Raw genomic sequence first — 16,968 nt, forward strand, 5'->3', positions numbered from 1 at the left:
CTGTGCATGCTCTCCGAACTTTGGAGGTGAGTGTGGAGCAGACAGAGAAGGAAATGTGATAGTTTTTGCCCATAGGGTGAGACACGTCCCCTGCAAATCGGTGCCTTGCCCCGTGGCAGTTTGTACAGCAGCAGTGCCCACCCATGGGAGGGGTCCGGGCAGGGTCTGTGCTCTGGCTCCCGGGTGACAGCCGTGATGTGGCACTGGGACTCCATGGGCTTGTCAGTAGTCACCTGGTTAGCAGGCAGCAGCTCTTGGTTGAACACGGCTCCGTCTGAGCTTCCACAAGCCGTTTGGCTTGAGGTTGGCCGATGGGAATGTCTGCCCTTCTGCCTGCAGCACCTGGGAGCTGGCGATGCTTCGGGCACAACCGCAGCTGTATGCAAAAATGGCAGCAATTGAAGGCCCTTACTCGATTTTTACCTACTGGTTCTGCTCTAACACCTTTATAGATTTTAATTGGGTTGATATGACTCAAATCACAAAAAAACCCATGTGAAGGCTCTTGAATGAGCGTTTTGAGTCAATGGGAGCTGCAGGACCTGGAAAAATTAGGCCACGTAAGTGCCACAGTATGGATTTTGGCATCCAACCCCAGGCACACAGCTTTTGGAGTTGTTGGCCTTTGTGAGCAGCTGTCCTTGGGGCAGGCCCTCAGCTGCTCTTAGCTGTGGAAGCCCCACAGCGATCTCTGCTTTCCGCAGATCTGCACGGGGGAGGCAGCCTGCCCTTCGGCAGAGGAAAGTGCTGCTCATTGCCATACCTCGCATCCATGCAGCGTCTGCCTCGCTGCACGCCCTCCTGCGTTTGGGAAAGCAGGGGCGGCTGGTGGCCTCCTCCTTATCAGTCCAGATTAAAAACCGAGGGCTTTGGGTATGCTGTGGGAAGTTTCTTAGCTCGGTTTCCCACTTTAACCCACTCTAGTCCACCCTGCTTCACCTGTAGAGCTGTACTCCAGATCGACCTTGAACATGCCCTTGTAAACATGTTCCTTCACAATTGTGTGTCCTGTTGGAGGACACAAGTTTTCTGGTTGTATTTTGGCTATGGCACATGCTGTTTCTTTCCAGAAGACAGTATAATATAAATAGAGGAACTGATGAACGTTGTAATGGCCAGTTAATGCTGTGTTCCCATTGAATATTGCTGCTGTGTCTTTGGATGTGAGATCCCTGGGCAGAATGCCATCTCTCTCTCTCTTTCCCCCTCCCTTTTCCTGGGCAAGGTGAAGTTTTGCCAGTAGCCTGTAGATTTAGGAGCAGAGTCTTAATTGCTTCCCACTGGGCCCTTTGTCCCTGCATTACATGGGCATTGCAAAAATCCCGCCCCTAGAACATAGACACATCGGGCAGGGATCTCCACTTGTGGTCCTGAGAGGTATTATTTTAAAAAATAATTATCTTCATTTAAATGTATTAACGCGGCTTTTAACCACTGCTGAACAGTAATCAGGCAGGCATGTTAGAGAAGTTGTCTGCACTCAGTGAATATTTAGAGTTACCTTCCTTAACCATAGCATGCGTGAGAAGCTAAAGCAGCCAGGGGGATTTAAATAGATTTTTTTTTTTTTTTTCTCTGCTCCCCCTTCCTGCCTCTGTCCCTTGTTTCTGTAACCCATAAAAGAGTTAACTAGAGCACAGGAGAAGGGAGCAGCCCTAAGGGATATGATATAACTGGTTATAGTGAGGCTGTGGGGCTATGATCTATTCCTGTTCTCTGGAGGGTGTGAAGTCTGGCTCTGGTGAATTTTACTGTAGCTTTTGATATGAAGCTTGAAGCCAGATTTTGCTCAAAAAAAAATATAAAAAATGCTGAGCTCTCACAGCTGGATCTAATTTTCAGGAGATTGGATCTCCCATGAAGGGAGCTCTTCGTGGTGGTGCCTGTACAGGTGTTGCCGTGCCGGGAGAGCAGGAGGGGGTTTGCAGGGTGCCAGGGATGCTCCTGCCCTGACAGCAAGCTCTTCTTCTGGGGAGGGCCTCTTCCTGGGGGGCGGCTGTGGCCCGTGCTGGGAGGGAATAAGGGGCTGGTCCTCCCAGGGGGCAAACAAGAGAGTTAAATGTGGTGGTTGTAGTCAGGAAGATGACCAGGAAGGTCTCTGCTGGACCCAGGCCAGGCTGGCTTGTGAAACTCCAGGGATGGCTTTGGCGATTGCTGCCAATTCAATCTGTCACATAAACATCATTTTGTGTGTTCTGCCTCCTGCTGATGCCATAGTCATCGAGGGAGAAAAGGAAAACACCAGCCAAACCCTGACCCTCCCAAAGTTAACAGCAAAACCAAAGACAGCCAAAACCGAGGAATACAGCAGGGACTAAGTTAACAGTTTCGTTTATGAATGGGTTGGGAGAATACAATCCATCTGTATTTTCTGCAGAAATCAAGGGAACTGATTTACCCCGCTGGGAATCTGTGCCGCTTGTTTGGATTAAAGAGCTCTTTCAGTCCTGTGTACCTTCCTCTAGCTTGAGTCGCGTCTCACAGGATGACATGAGCTTACTCAGGGGTCAGGCACAAGGTATTTGCACCATTTAAGTCGTGCTGAAATCCTCTTTTGAATACTTAGGCGTGTTGTACGTGGCACATAAAGCCGTGCTGCCTTTGCACAGGACTGAGTTCCTCTTGCTGTTCTGGAGCTGGAGAGCCTGATGGTTGCTGGCCGATGGTACGGAAAAGATGCCCGTGGTTTGTCAGCCGGGCAGTAAAGCTGGGGAAGGGGATGGCTCCAGGGGCTCCTCTTCCTTGGTGAAGGGAGAAAGGTTGGCAGCTTGCGGTAAATGCTGCCTTTTTCATCCTGGGCTTTGCATCATGTTTCAGTTTGTTTTTTAATAGCTTTTTGGAACTTGCTGTAAGGATCCTGGAGGCAAAAAAACCCAAAACCAAACCCCCAAAACAACAAAAAAACCTGGAGAATTCTTGCTTATGGTTTGTGCTTTGCCAAAGAAGCCTGGCAATTTAGTTAACAAGATCACTTCCCCTATTACATGAGTTATTGTTGGTTTTAATTAGAGGTAATGCTGTAGTTTGAATGTACAACACAATGGGGTTTAAAATGCAGTTCAGCATATATACCAAAGATGATTTTTCCAATTATAAACCTATTTAGAAGGCGGATACATTAGAAATGATGAAATGTGAAACTGCAGATTAGGTGAGCAAGCTGGAATATGCATGCACCCACGGATACACGTTATCATACAAGAAAGAGGAAAGCGCTCTGGAAAACAGTTATATATGCGTAATTAGTTTAATCTGAAATTAATGCTAATTTCAGCAATTTGCGATGCAGATTCACTATTAATACTCTAGTCCACTTCCACCGTATTGAGAAGTTGAGGATGCAGAGCCTTAATGAATTCCAGACAGGCGCGCACGGAGCTGAGCTCAGGCACCGGTTTGCAGGGGTTTCTCTGAGCCTCCTGCCGTGGATTGGCTTCGGCGCCCGGCGCTGCCTCTCGCTTTTGGAGAGCTGCTCATTTAACAAGTAGTCCTGTTGCAAGGAAAGATGCGGCATGCAGAATATCTCGGCGTTTCTGACTCTGCTGCCATCTACGTTTGCCTGGGTCATTTTTAACTGCACCTTTGGATAGCCCGTTTCAGAGCACGTGTGTTTCATTTGCAACAAGACCTGCCAGCGACACGCGCGGTCTCTTCTGTGCTACCTGGATGCAAGTGCTCGTCATCCCTGCCTCCCACGCCAGGGGCTCTTCGTTAAAATTGGGAGGAACAGCAAAACAAAAACAAAAAAAAAAAAGGGAAAAAAAAATCTATATAAAGAACGGTAGGGAAGTGACACTTGAAGCCATTATCCTGAAGTGAAATATGTAACTCCTGTGTTAAGCGCAGACTGGGCCTTGGCTCATCTGGAAAGAGTAGTGGCTACTTGTTGCTTGAGATTTTGAAATTGTGGGAATTCTGCAAAATATTTCATCAGCTTAAAATCCCTTTTATTCATTTTTGGTAGTTGTGATAAGACAGTTTTTGGGGGGTGGAACCTAGAAAACTAAGAGCAGAGCTGGTATGTGAGGATGTCAGGATATTAGTGGATGCGTAACTGGAAGCTCTGACTCTGCAGAACTGCGGTTCCTGCCCTTCACCGGAGTCGGCTGGTTTTAGGTCACATAGTGGGACAGGATTTTTGTTTCCAGAGACTGTATCTTCAGCATGTTGTTTCGAGAAGGTTTACCCGATATGCCCCAAACCAATCCAATTACAACCTCAACCTTGCAAAAAAAATGGCATAAAATCAGAAGACTTGTCTTCCCAGAGCAGGGTGGTTTTTTTTCCTGCTTCTGCACCACCTGAACCGTTTGCTCAGTTTCAGAACACAAAGGTGAATGTATGTTTCAAAAGCCAAGCCAAGAAAGGGACTGTAACCTTGAATGACTCTTCGCTGTAGCAGTCACATGCGTTTTGATTAACTGCAACACCAACACAGTATACAAACAAAGCAATTCTGCAGGTACTTACAATTAACGGACTTTATAACCAGCGTTAGTTCTAACCTCTCCCCTCTTGAATCCTTCTGCAGCGAGAGAGAGACACCTTCAGTATAGAAAAGCTCCAAAACCATTTAATATCTACATTTTTGCAGAGCCCTGCAGTAGCGAATGATAGATATATTATACTGCAAATTAAAACCAAAGGCACAAAGCTGGAAGTATTGTGGTTTCTGAGTGACCTAGACCTCTTGGAGTCATTCATAAAACATGGCTTTGTGATTGATTCACACAAATCACTTCCTGTTGCCCAAACGCTGCTGTTCCCACCCCAGGCAAAGGGCAGACAGAGCCACTGCCTGAGGGACCCAACTCCGAACCGCTCCTGGTGAACCCCTCTTGCTCTTTGTGGGGGGGCCCCGCTGTAAGCAGCCTCCACAAAACAAATTCTAAAGTTACTCACCGGAAAAGATAAAGATCCTCAGTGACTTTCACTGGAGGGACTTCAGGCTGGGAACTCATAGCTTTTGGGCTTCTTGTTAATTTTTTTTTTAAAATAATGAGTGTTTTTCTTAGATGTATACATATTCTTTAAAATTTTAGGGTGGTTTGTTGTTAAAGAAAAGCTGATTTATTTTCTGAGCCAAATGAGAAATTTGTATTTAAAAAAAACTTTAATTTTTAAAAGAGGTGATGGTAGAGAATGTCACATCAGATGGTAAGAACATCACTCACCAGGAGGAACCAGGAGGCCGTTGGTGCCCTGCCTCTGACTGCAGTCAGCTGGGGGTCGTTAGTGAGAAAGAAGGGGTCTCCTCGTGTGCCACCGCAGCCTTTGGCAGTGAGAGTTTGGGGGACTTTCTGGTTAATGTCAGTTTTCTCAGAACTCGTGTGTGAGTGTGCCTGGTCCTGGCAATTTGATGGGCTTTAGCATCTCTTTCATTGGTGATTCAGTGGCTGATTTACACAGAAGGTGTCCCTGGTGTAGTAAAATCCCGGAGCTAGTGAATACTTTTTTGTGTGTGTCTCTTTGGAATGCTCTGTAGCTTGGCTAACACGCTTGCAAACCTCTGGCCATTAGCCATTCGGCTAACTGCTTGTGCTCTGTGGCTCCCTGGGTCCCGGGCACAGCTCTGTTCCGCTTCATGGCAGCCCCATGCAGAGCAGGACCACGGCGCTCCGTGGTTTTCACCCTGATGAAGCCCTGCCTCGGAACTCGTCTGTTTGGCTGAGGAGGGAGGGTTTGCAGGTTAGAGCAGGAGTTGGAGGCTTTGCTTCCAGCTGGTCCAAATCCCGCTGCGCTTATCTAATAGTTGAAAATTGGTGAGGCTGTACCAGCACAGACAAGTCAACTGCGCACAGCAGCTTACCTGGCCTTCGTGTTTGAGAAAAGCTGCCGTTGGTGCTGGAAGCACCCGTTTCTCTCTCCTCTGCTGGGGCTCTCCTACGCACCCCGGGCTAAACCCGAGCCAAGCCCATCATAGCACCGGGACGAGCGGGCTTTGTTCGTGCATCCCTGTCAGGCACATCCAGATCTTACAGGGAAAAGGCTGTTTCCCAAACCCGCATGTGTCTCATCTCCAGGGCGGCTGGGCATCTCCGTCGCGTGGATGGGGTGAGAAGGGGACTCCAGGGTGAGCCCGTGGCCAGTTGGGTGTACGTTGGTACCTCATGTTGTGGGTGGAAGAAGGCAACGAAATCTCCTGTCAAGGCACGCCGGGCTAGGAGGAATTGCTAAGGCTACACATTGCTTCTGTTCTTTTGCTGAGGGCAATATGTATAACAAAGCGATTGAACCATCTCTTCAGGAAAACGCAGATTGTAAAAGCAGACTTAATTTTGTGCTTCACTTTTGTACCAAAGAGCTGATTTCTGAAACCATTTCCCAGCTCGCTACACATCTCTAGGCATTAAAATGTTGTGAATTTGCTTGTCATTACCAATATTTTCTTTGACTGAAGCTATTGGAACAACGTAGTGGTCTCTTTTTTTTTTTTTCTTTAACCTTCAATCTTGCTTCTAAAAGAAGTAGGTCTCTTTTTCTTTCTTTCTTGGCCAAATATAAAAATGATGATAATTTCAAATATTGCTTTAGAATAATTGCTTTCCTCTCTCTTTTGTATGACAACAGAAGCTTGGCCTGATCTTAAATCAGATGCTGGCAGGCAGAGGGCTCTTGACAGCCCTGCAAAATCCTTTAGTTACAAGTCGGCTTTAGCCAATTCTTTATTTGTAAATGACAATTTTCTACAGAAAAATATATGCTTGGGCTTCAATTTTGGAGTCCTAGATTGCAGCCAGGAAAAAATAATTGAATTTTTACACTAGTGTTTTTTTTTTCTCTTTTCTTCCTAACTTAAAAAAAAAAACGAAATAAAGTGAAGCTCTGTAAAGCATGGTCAGGGGCCGATTGAGGGAAATATCTACCCTGGTTAATTTGAATGGCAGTGGAGACGGGAGTGATGTTTAATTTGTTCTGTGCTGAGAGAATTTGGGGCTACTCCAAGCTTTTTGTTCGGTGGCCCAGGCTTTGCGCTTGTCCCCGTCACTCCGCTCCCATAGCATAGCCCAGCCGGGCAGGGGATGGTTTGGGGGACAGCATCGCTCTTGGGGGAGTCTGATGTGTGGGATGGGGTCTGATGGCACTGGGACAGAGCCGTGTAGGAGCCACAGGGTGGCCGTTGTGCTGCAGGAGCCTGGTGGCCCTCCAGGTAGCCCCTGGTGGTCCTCCAGGTACTGGGCTGTACCTTGCGACCTTTAGTAGCTATTGTAAAATGTATCCTCTCTTTAGTGAAAACATAAAAAAGTGAGAAAAGTGCAGGCTCTGCGCTGAGCAGCTGCGGCAGTTGTGTCTCCAGCCGACTGCCCGGTGTTGTTCCCGTTGCATTTGCCGGCCGTTGTTTAACCCAGCAAGTCCAGGCTCTGGAGTTACGGGACACTTTCTGCTCTAAGTTGTCCACTTGATCCAGTTTCTGTCATACAGGAAACAAACTCAAGCATTTTAATGAATGAATTTCTTATTGATGCGTTTGTTGGTTTCTTAGTTAACATGCAATGTTGACTTCAAAACATCTCTACATGGTGGGGTGGGCTGCTAATTAGTTGTTGTCTCCAGCGGTAAGGGCATTGCCTGCTGTAAGCTGGGGTGTTTCCCCTCTGCTCAGGCATAGGGGATGATGCCCCCCACTCCGGAATGTGCTGACAGCATCGTCCTGCATCACCTGTGGTTTAAGCTGGCCCACAAGGCCCAGGTGGTTTGGGATCAGCCCACCAAAGACATCGCCCTCCCCGTCACCACTGAGGTTTGGGTCCCTGGGCTGGACCCTGCCCGTCTCGCGGGTTATGGATAAGGGGTTATCTGATAACGCGTTCTCTGTAGGGAGTCCAGCGTCGTCCTGTCACCTTGTATGGATCAAACCTGGGGGGCGTGTGGGTCAGGAAGAAGAGCTGGGTGCTGAGTTGGGGTCTTTGGGAACACCGAGGGCAGGAGGGCTTTCTGAAGGGCCTGATCCAGCCCCAGATGGACGGCAATACTGTGAGCAATTCAGCCGAAACCTGGTTTGTGGCAGCTGGAGGCTGCATTGGTAGCTCTTGCTGTCTTTTTGTCATTTGATTATTTTTAAAGTAACTGTGCAAATTCCTTTTAAACTGATCCATGGAACCTTAATAGCACATCGCTTTGATTTGATGTAATTACCTTTTGTCTGCCAAAGAGCATGCACTCTGTCTTTAGGAAAAAAAGGGGGGAAAATGGCACGTCTTTTTGAGACAGGAGCTATGAGGATATGACACTTGGACTCCTCTTTCACTTATATTTGCATTGAGACGCACAATAAAAATCATTTATTAAAAAAAAATATCCGGGGGCTAGAGTTGTTATTGAGTGCCTTTACTCAGCCATTTCTCAAATAAAAACAAAACCAGACAAAGAAAAAAAGAAGTATCTAATCAAATAGAATCTGAATTGCTTTTGTAAAGAAATATTCTCATTAACTGGGTTAGGGATGGCATCTGAAGAATATTTCTTTTTTCCACATACCGTTTGAAATAATCTGGTTAAACCGTATGCTTGTCTTGTAATTTCTTACAGATGGTCACAAGAACAAAGAAAATATTTGTAGGTGGATTATCGGCTAATACAGTAGTGGAAGACGTAAAGCAATACTTTGAACAGTTTGGCAAGGTAAGTTCCTGCCCAAGTGAGCACTACATATTTTGAATTCCTCTTTTTTTTTTTTTTCCTTTCTTTTTAAAGTGTGTTTTGAAAAACAAAAGTGCAATGAGGCCTGTGTTCAAAGGAGGGCCACATTTTTTGCCTTTCTGTGTAATTTCTCGAAGCCTCTGGAACCGTTTCTGGAATTCCTGTTCTGTTTGTTGCATGTGTATGTGTACGACATTGCCAACGCTGTTTACCTTCGTTAGAGAAAAAAGAATCATTGAGAGGTGAATTTGTGTATGTTCAGGAAGAATTTGACCCTTAGCTGAATGATTACACAGTTGTCTACTCCATAAAATCAGCCTTCTGTTTACCCCTGATTGCAGTGGCGAAAGGAGCAGATAGATGTATTTGAGAGAGCTCATTAAGCTGGGAAAATGCCTGAAGGAACCACGTGAATAACGAGAGTAGTATGGAAGTCACTGGAATATCTATTTAATTTCTTATTAAAAAAAATCCTTATGCAAGTTCCTTTGGAAATATATGTAGAATCCTGACATAATTTAAAAAAAAGAAAAAAGAAAAAAGTTTATGTAAGGAAGGAAACCTTAGCCTTGCCAGCATAGTCTTTTCAGTGATGGAACAGCTCAAACCCCATGGTCCGGGCCCTGGCTGGAGCTTAGTGCCGCCGACTCCCATGAAGCTTCCTGGATCCCCAGAGTTTCTGCATGAGTGGTCAGAAGTCCGAAGAGCAGAGCTGCCTGCTTTGAGAGCAGTTCATGGTACCACCTTCCATGGACGCCCCACTGCCTGCGGGGCTCCGTACAGCTCGATTCCTGTCCTTCGGAGTGCATCAGTGGATGATTTAGATGCACGATTGCATGAGGACACAGCAGGATGTCCCAAAGCGAAGCAGCTCCCATTCCTTGTAGTTAGTTTATGTTACTTTCATCTTCCCTGAAAAGCCTTGGCCAGGCAGTATTTTGTTGAGGGCTGAGGAGGGGAGTTTATAAATTGTTCCTGTGCTGGATTGATAGTTGTTTTGCGAACCATTCATTTTATTTTCAATAATAATCTTCGATTCCGGCAGGATGTTTACAGCCTGCTGAGCCTTTTATTAAAGGATTACATGAGCTTTTGGATGTTTCTTCTGTAGTTACTTCTAATTGCAGAACTCCTCTAACCTGTATTTTTGAAGTTAATAATAGTTTCAATATAAGTGCTTTGCATATTGTCTGGATGCTGGCTTAATATAGTCTTTTTAATTTCACCATCTGGTAGTTTCATGCTTGCAATTTTACAGTCCCTGAGAACGCAGACAACCAGGCTGCATATTTTTCAGTAGTGACTAGTGATTCGGGACGCTTCAGTTCCTGCTTCCGTGCTCTGCCTTTCTTGAGACAGCTTAAAAGAGGTCTGGCTTTCTGAAGGCAATACTTTTGGAAAATCAAATATTTTTTTTCCAAGTGTCTTAATTGGAAGGATAAGAAAATTAAGGCACTGAAAACAATTACACAAGTTGTGATAAAGGCTGGAAGCCATTCCTCTGGCAGTAGAGCTGGGGTATGTCCTGCTGAGAATGCGTGGTCCTGTCGTTAGAGCTCAGCTTCTGTAGGACTTGGGCTCATAGGGCTTGGTGATCTTTTCCAGTTGCTTCCCTGTTCTAGCTTGTGGAAAGGAGGTGAGTTTGGTGAAGTTGGTGGTGTTTTGGAGGAGAGCCTTCTTGACTGTGTCACCGTGACTCAACCTGCGTGCTGGCGTTCCAGGTCTCTCCACTGCACTTTGCTGTTTATCATCTGGAACAGTTTGGTCTGTGGGGTGTTTTGAGGTGACGCTCCCCAGGGCTCTGGTTGTGAGAAGGCACAGAGCTACTTAATGACTCTAGGAAATGGGGACTTGTGGTCCAGCTAAATTAGAAGACTCATTAATACACTGCAGTGGGTGGGATGCTGCACTCAGATACAATGACCCAGGATTGGCCCTGTGGGATCTTGTAGGAGCTGCTTCCTTCTCCTCCTCCATTCTGCATCCCACCTCTCCTTGAGTTGCTTGCTCAGGTTGCATGCTCTTTGGGGCAGGGACTGGTGGCACGTCTGTGCGCTGCTCAGAACACAGGCCTCGCTCTCCAGTTGAGCCATTACAATGCAAACAATGCATCATGATCGATTGGCAAGGTTTGTATTTGCTTAGCACTTTCTTAAAATAAAGAAAATTGCATTGCATAATTAATGTGTAGAGGAGCCGCCCATATTTGATAAGAGCATCTCAGGTGACTTGCTCTTTGAAATGCTGAGCTTATTTATTGGTGTGAAAAAAATTGCTTACCTACTGCTGTGATTCTTGAAATCCTGTTTGTACTTGCTGCAGAGAAGAGCTTTGCAACCGGGGGAGGTTGTTTTGGTAACTGGAGGTAGCTCTCAAAATACATGACGTGGTTAGAACACCTACCAACTTTGGGGCCAGGCGGACTCGCTCATTGACCCGCAGTTGGCAGCAAAGGGCCTAAAGTGTTGAATTTGAAACTGCAGCTTTTTGAAAAGTAAACACTGCAACCTTTTTCTCCAATAAAAAGATGACTGCTTTAATAAAGCCTCTTCCTGACTTCACCAGTGGAAATGCCTGCCCGTTAGAGCACCAAAATACGGGGTAACGATAACTCCTGAGACTTAGATCATGAAATTTCTTATAGTGATTATTTTTTCTTTCTATAAAGCCGGGGATCTGTAAGAGCCCTGGCTTTCATTTTACAAAGATGGGCATCCCTGGCTGCTGTAAGCTGTGGAGGAAGACTTGGAAAAATTACCTGAGTGAAGCCAAAAGGTTTAACAGAACGAGCATGAAGCAGTGTAATTAACAGCCTCGTGACTGCTGAATGCTTACAGCTGGTGATGCTCTGCCTGCACACGTACAGTTGTTCTGGGGCTCCCCAGAGAGGCTTGGTGGGGGTCTGGGTGATGGGGAGGGAGGTCTGGGTGCCTGGGAGGGGGCTGGCTGCGGGGCCCAGCACTGGGAGTGCAGAGGGCAGGGAGTGGGGCCAAGGAGGCCAGCAGCCGATGGGAGATACATGTGGGCGAGAGTTTGGGGTCGAGGCTTCTCCTTCCAGTGATTTCAGGGAGCAAGATCCACAAGAAGACACGAGGGGGATAATCTGGGAAAGTGAAACACCAAACTAAGCCATAACCACTTACAATCAGAAGAAAAAAATTTAAAAAAATCCATTGTCTTACTACCTAATCCTGATAGTCTAATTAAGTTGTTTCTGTGATCCTCTGTTGTTTCAGCCAAAGATGTTTCAAACATTCTTGCAAACAAAATAAATTCACCAGCCATGTTAACCCATCCAGGGTCTGCAGCACTGATGTGTGAAAAGCTGGCTGTTGAGACCAAGTTTTAAAAGAACTTAAATGAGAAAGCGTTAGAAGTGCAGAGGTCCAAAGGGAAGAACTTTCCTCCCCATGTGTTCCTCCCTCTGGAGAGGCCACCAGTGCCTGAGCCATCAGCTGGGCTGTGCCCAAGGACATACCTGTTTTACAGCTTTCTGCAAGCGTGAGCAAACGGCGCTGTCCGAGATCAAGACGTGTTGGAGCATTTAAGGCTTCTGGTATCATTTTAAAAAGGAAAAAAAAAGCAACAGCCTCTTAAAGCCTCCCCCGGAGGACTGTGACGAGCAGCAGAAAGCCCCCGAACTCTCATGAATTGCACTTCTCTCAGGACGTGCGTGTTCTGCACCTTTTAAGCTGCAAGTGACTGATGATAAGGGACTTCTTAGGGTTTGTTTTTTACTAGGTAATGCTCCCTTCATAGAGCTCCTGTGAAAGTAGTGTAGTCCTTATTTTGCGAGTTGCAATTATACTTCACATGGCGAACTGTGTAATTAGTTTGGAAGACTTATGCCTAGTCATTGGTTTATCCTAATCGGCTTTGGCTTTTCCCAACAACAAAGTGAGCTTATTTTCCTAAGCTGAAACAACTCTGCTCCCTTTGTTCCTCTCTTTTATTGTCTCATTCCTTTCATTCTGTTTTACTGCCAAAGTTTTGTTTCATTAGGCCTACAAGTCATTTCCAATCCAGTGGGCTGCTACAATAAGGCCTTTATGGCTCAGCTGCCCTGGTTCCCATGTCCCTTCTGGTCTGGAGCCAGGACTTGCTGTTTGACATGGGATTTTAACCCTCTCGGTGCCCTGCTGCCCCCGCGCGTCGAGGCCACCCCGCTGGGTGCGAGCCAGGCCCGAGGTGTGGGTTGGAGGCACTCAAACGGTTGCGTGAGCTCATTAATTGATACGTTAACATGGTTGGGCTCCAGGTATGCTTTTTTGACCCAATTATCGAACCAGAATTCTGTGTAAAAAATCTTCTCACTGAATACTGTAATCAGTCTTGGTGGGAACAGCCCTTTGACTGCAAAGGCTGCTGTGTCCTTCCCGCCCGACTCCAGCGGGATGGGAGCAGAGGGATGGAAAAGGTACGTTCCAGGTGTCTTCAGCGATTGGAGCAGCCCATACATGACTGTTCCTGGAGAAAAATCACGTTTTCTTGTGTGGAAGAGAATACATGTAAACTTATACTTTTTTTGAAAAAGAATGGTGGTTTTTAAAGGAGATGTGTGAAATAGCTTTGTGGACAAACAGTATTTTTGCATATTGTTATTTCAAACTGCTAGAAAAGCAGTGCTGGTGTCATGGCCCAGCTGTTTTACTTTTGAAAATCATGATTGGCTCTACGTTTTTTCTTTTATAGCAATCCTAAAATGAGTTTTGGGGAAGAGGGCTATGGCGTTTGCTTTTTGTTTTAAACTTTCAGATGAAATTGGAACAGACCAATGTGCATTAATTTCGTTTTCTGTTCTGGCTTGCCACGAGGTCCCTCAGACAAATTGTAGGCATGTTTCAACTTTGCTTGGAATATGTTGTTTCCTCAGGAATGGCTTTTAAGATTTGGAAATTTTGAAACAAGACAGGGTTTCTGAATTACCTCTCTGGATCCGAAGCGTTTTGTACAGTCACTTGTTATTTCCTGTGAGACGCAAAACAGACCAGTGGAATAATAATATCTAGCTTCTGATGTTGTTTTTTTTTTTTTTTTTTTTTTTTCTGGGAAACTGTTGAGCTTTTGAAAAGTTGTAATTTTCTCATCTCTTTCTTCGGTGGCCGTGACTTAGTGTGAGAGGAGAGCGAGCTGCCAGGCCCCGTCTCTGCCCCGGCCCGTAGCGGAACCGGGGCGCTCTCCTGCGAGGGCACGGCCGCCAAGGCCGCGGGCAGCAAGACGTGAGAATGAGAATCTCCTCCTTTGGTTGCACAACGTCACGCACTGTAACACGGGCAGCAATGCAAATAATGACCAGTTTAACCTTTGAAAAAAGAAAAATAATCTTTTGTAATAAAAGTCCCTCTGCTCCCTCCAAGTGTGGCGGGAGGGGGAGAGGGAAGGAGGTGCGATCCACAACGTGGATTTCAGCCCGATCGGGCGCTTTACATAACTTGCTTCCTACGTGCTTTTCTCGCTGGCAGCTGTGAAAATATAAATAAAGGAAACAGGAGAGAAAACCCCTCCTCGTTTGGCAAGACTGTCTGGGTGTGAACGAGTTAATGCGCTGATGTAGTATTAAGCACTCCAGTGGTTTACTTTTCCCGGAGACCTTGAGTATGGCCTCTGAAGATGTTATTACAATAGAGTCGTTAGCATGAGAAAAGGTGCTTTTCTCCCCACGGGTTCATTTTGGGGGGCTTTGGAAGTCTGTGTGGAGCTGGGGCTAAGGGCAGAGTCGGGAGGTGCAAGGAATTTTGCTTGTATGAAAGTGAAAGCTTAGTTAATTTAGACTTGGCATACAGTTTGAATTGTATTGTTACATCTGTTGGACATTGATCTGTAGATTTAATGGTCAATAGGATACATGGAGTATTTGCTTTGCAGAAAAGTAATTTTTCGGTTTGACAAGTTGATAGCCTTTCACATTTTTCAGCTGTGTTTTCGCTGTACTCCCAGATTCAATATTTGTGAATTGGTTACGTTTTATGAAATGAAGGGACAGATTTGGACTCTTATTTACATTCTAGTCTGTAATAGCTGGAGTTCTGGAAACATTTGTAATATGCAGTAAAACAGAGAACGTGTTGTCATTTTTCTAAGTGCTGCTACCCTCACTGTCCCCTTCCAAAGCGTTTCGGAGCTCTAGACCTGCTGTGGGAGAGCGCGTAGCTCGTGGTATTTTCTTTCTGAGTTACCTGGGGGTACCTCAGGAGAAGCTGCTTAACTTGAGTCATTGCACCTCCTTAAAACAGAACGAGCAATAGACAAATAACGTCATTGTTGGCAGCTTCTGGGAAGTTTGGGACAATGAAAAACACAGTTTGCGGGGGCTACTCTGTTACAGTAACACGGAACAGCATTCAGCCTTGTTCCCGCTGCTGCCTCTGCCCTTTACTTGTGCTTTTCCTAGTATTTCTGGATTTCCATGTTTGAATGTCCGTAATATTCCAAAGTATAATGAATGTTCCTTTAAATTTTTGCTTTGGCATGTGACAAAAGGATCTGGGATATAGTGGTCCCTCATGGCGTAAAGCACTTTTTCTTATTTCTCCCTCCCACGCATGCTCTTTTTTTTTTTTTTTAAACAAACTGACAAACTTGGTCGTTGCTTAAAAAGAAGTTGGTGTTTTCATTCTGCTGATGAAAAGTTGTACACAGGAAGTCAGTTTATAGGTGGTCTGTAATAAGACATATGTTTTGTGGAAGTGGTTTTGTTATAAATTAGATGTTGGTTTCTACCTGGATTTTATGAAAAGAGGAAATGTTAAGGCAGGATTTGCGGGCAAGAGGGCTGTATCAGAGCTCAGCAGAAGTTTGAAGTACAATTTTATTTCCTTTTCTAGTCCGGTTAAACGAAATGGCAAGGAAGCTTTAGTGCTGTAGCGCCGTGGCCTGTGTGAGATCAGGTAACTGTGGTCGCGAGTGGGGGTCCCCAGCATCTGTCCCCTGCTTCCCGCTGTGACACCCACTTACTGCTTTATCTCGGCTTACGTTTCCTTGCCTTTCTTTCTTAGTAACCTCTGAAGGGCGTGGGAAATGTAAATATGCCAATACTGGTGTCACTTGCGGCCTCCATGGATGCGGACTGAAGAAGTCATGCCGTGGCCCTGGGCGAGTGCGTCCAGCGGCTGGATCGGGGTGTGTGCTCGTGGCGGAGCATCCCAGCTCCTCGGACCCCACACAGCAGGGCCTGCACCCTTTCTTTAAAACATATTTGTTTTAAGAGAACTTTGCTATATCCTTTGATTTTTTTTTTTTTTTTTTTTTTTTTTTTTTGGCATAAGGTGCTCTGTATTCTGTCTCACATACTTCAGTAATGGTAGGGGAGCAGCGCTGATCCTGAGCTTGCAGAGTCTGATACACCACTGGGGACCCAGAGTCATACCAAGAGCCTGAATGAAATCAGTAATTAATCGGGGGCTGTGTTTAGGGATAAAAAAATTGTAAGAAAATATTCATGTTTCCTTCTCCAACAGGTGTGTGAATGTTTGTAGCTGTGTAGCAGTTTTGCAACTGAGCCAAACCCATGAAAATGACCTGTATTTTTTCTGAGGCCCCAAGAAAGTCAATTTTGATTTTTCACCCCTGCTTTTATTTTACGTAAACGCGATAGGCTATATAAAACACCTAACAAATGTAGTTAATCGTGTTTGGTAACATCTTTAAATTATCCCTGGAGTGTTGCTGGATTCAGCCCCAGTGTGGATGTGTGGGTTGTAGCTGTAGAACTTCTCTGGCAGGGAATGGCTTGGTTTGGTTGTGCTGCGGTTGTAGCTCAGAGCAATGTTTCGGAGCAGGGCCCGTAGGGCTGGCTGCGGCGCAGAAAACCAGCAGCAAGATGAACGCTGCCCCAGCGAGCTGCATCAAAAGCAAAAGATAGTGGTGTTAAACCACAGCAATATGAGTCAGGTAGAGTTTGCTGGTAGATACTTCAATATATGCCACGAAATTGTATCAGATTCCGCTTTGGCCCTTGTCTTGAAGCGCAGCCTCCTGGGCTCTGCAGGACGTTACTTATAAATGTAGGCACCGTCCTGCCATCTCCCAGTGGTAACCTGCGTCCAGAATGTTACTCTGTTCTTTGAATAGCTGCAGCTGAGGGTGCCAAAGCTTTGCCTTGGGAAAACTCATGTTTTAACATTGGTTCTCTAATGAAAAAATAGCAGCAGTTATTTATAACTTCGTATGGTGTAATTGAAGTGTGCACTATATTGCTTATGAATTTGGGGTGGGCTTATCAGCTAAAGTGAGCTAGTTAAAACATAATTGATTGGAGAGTAAGCGTTTGATCACTGTCATCAAACTACATAATAAATACACCCGTATTGAGTGATAGGATGTGAAGTG

The 16,968-nt window shown here is 45.6% G+C and overlaps 1 protein-coding gene across 18 annotated transcripts in view; it reads left to right on the plus strand.

Moving 5' to 3' along the window:
• The window catches only part of MSI2 (musashi RNA binding protein 2), a 253,693-nt gene that overhangs the window by 78,274 nt on the left and 158,451 nt on the right, over positions 1 to 16,968 (plus strand). For all 18 annotated transcript variants that reach the window (XR_010072119.1, XR_010072120.1, XM_063342567.1 and 15 more), the window contains exon 6: positions 8,530 to 8,622. Coding sequence is in view for 16 of the 18 variants with exons in the window: in XM_063342567.1 (XP_063198637.1) it covers positions 8,530 to 8,622 (93 nt within the window). In the remaining 2 variants the exon portion in view is untranslated. The remainder of the gene's footprint in view (positions 1 to 8,529; positions 8,623 to 16,968) is intronic.

This window comes from Chroicocephalus ridibundus, chromosome 7 (assembly GCF_963924245.1).
Source record: "Chroicocephalus ridibundus chromosome 7, bChrRid1.1, whole genome shotgun sequence".
NCBI classification, from domain to species: Eukaryota; Metazoa; Chordata; class Aves; order Charadriiformes; family Laridae; genus Chroicocephalus; species Chroicocephalus ridibundus.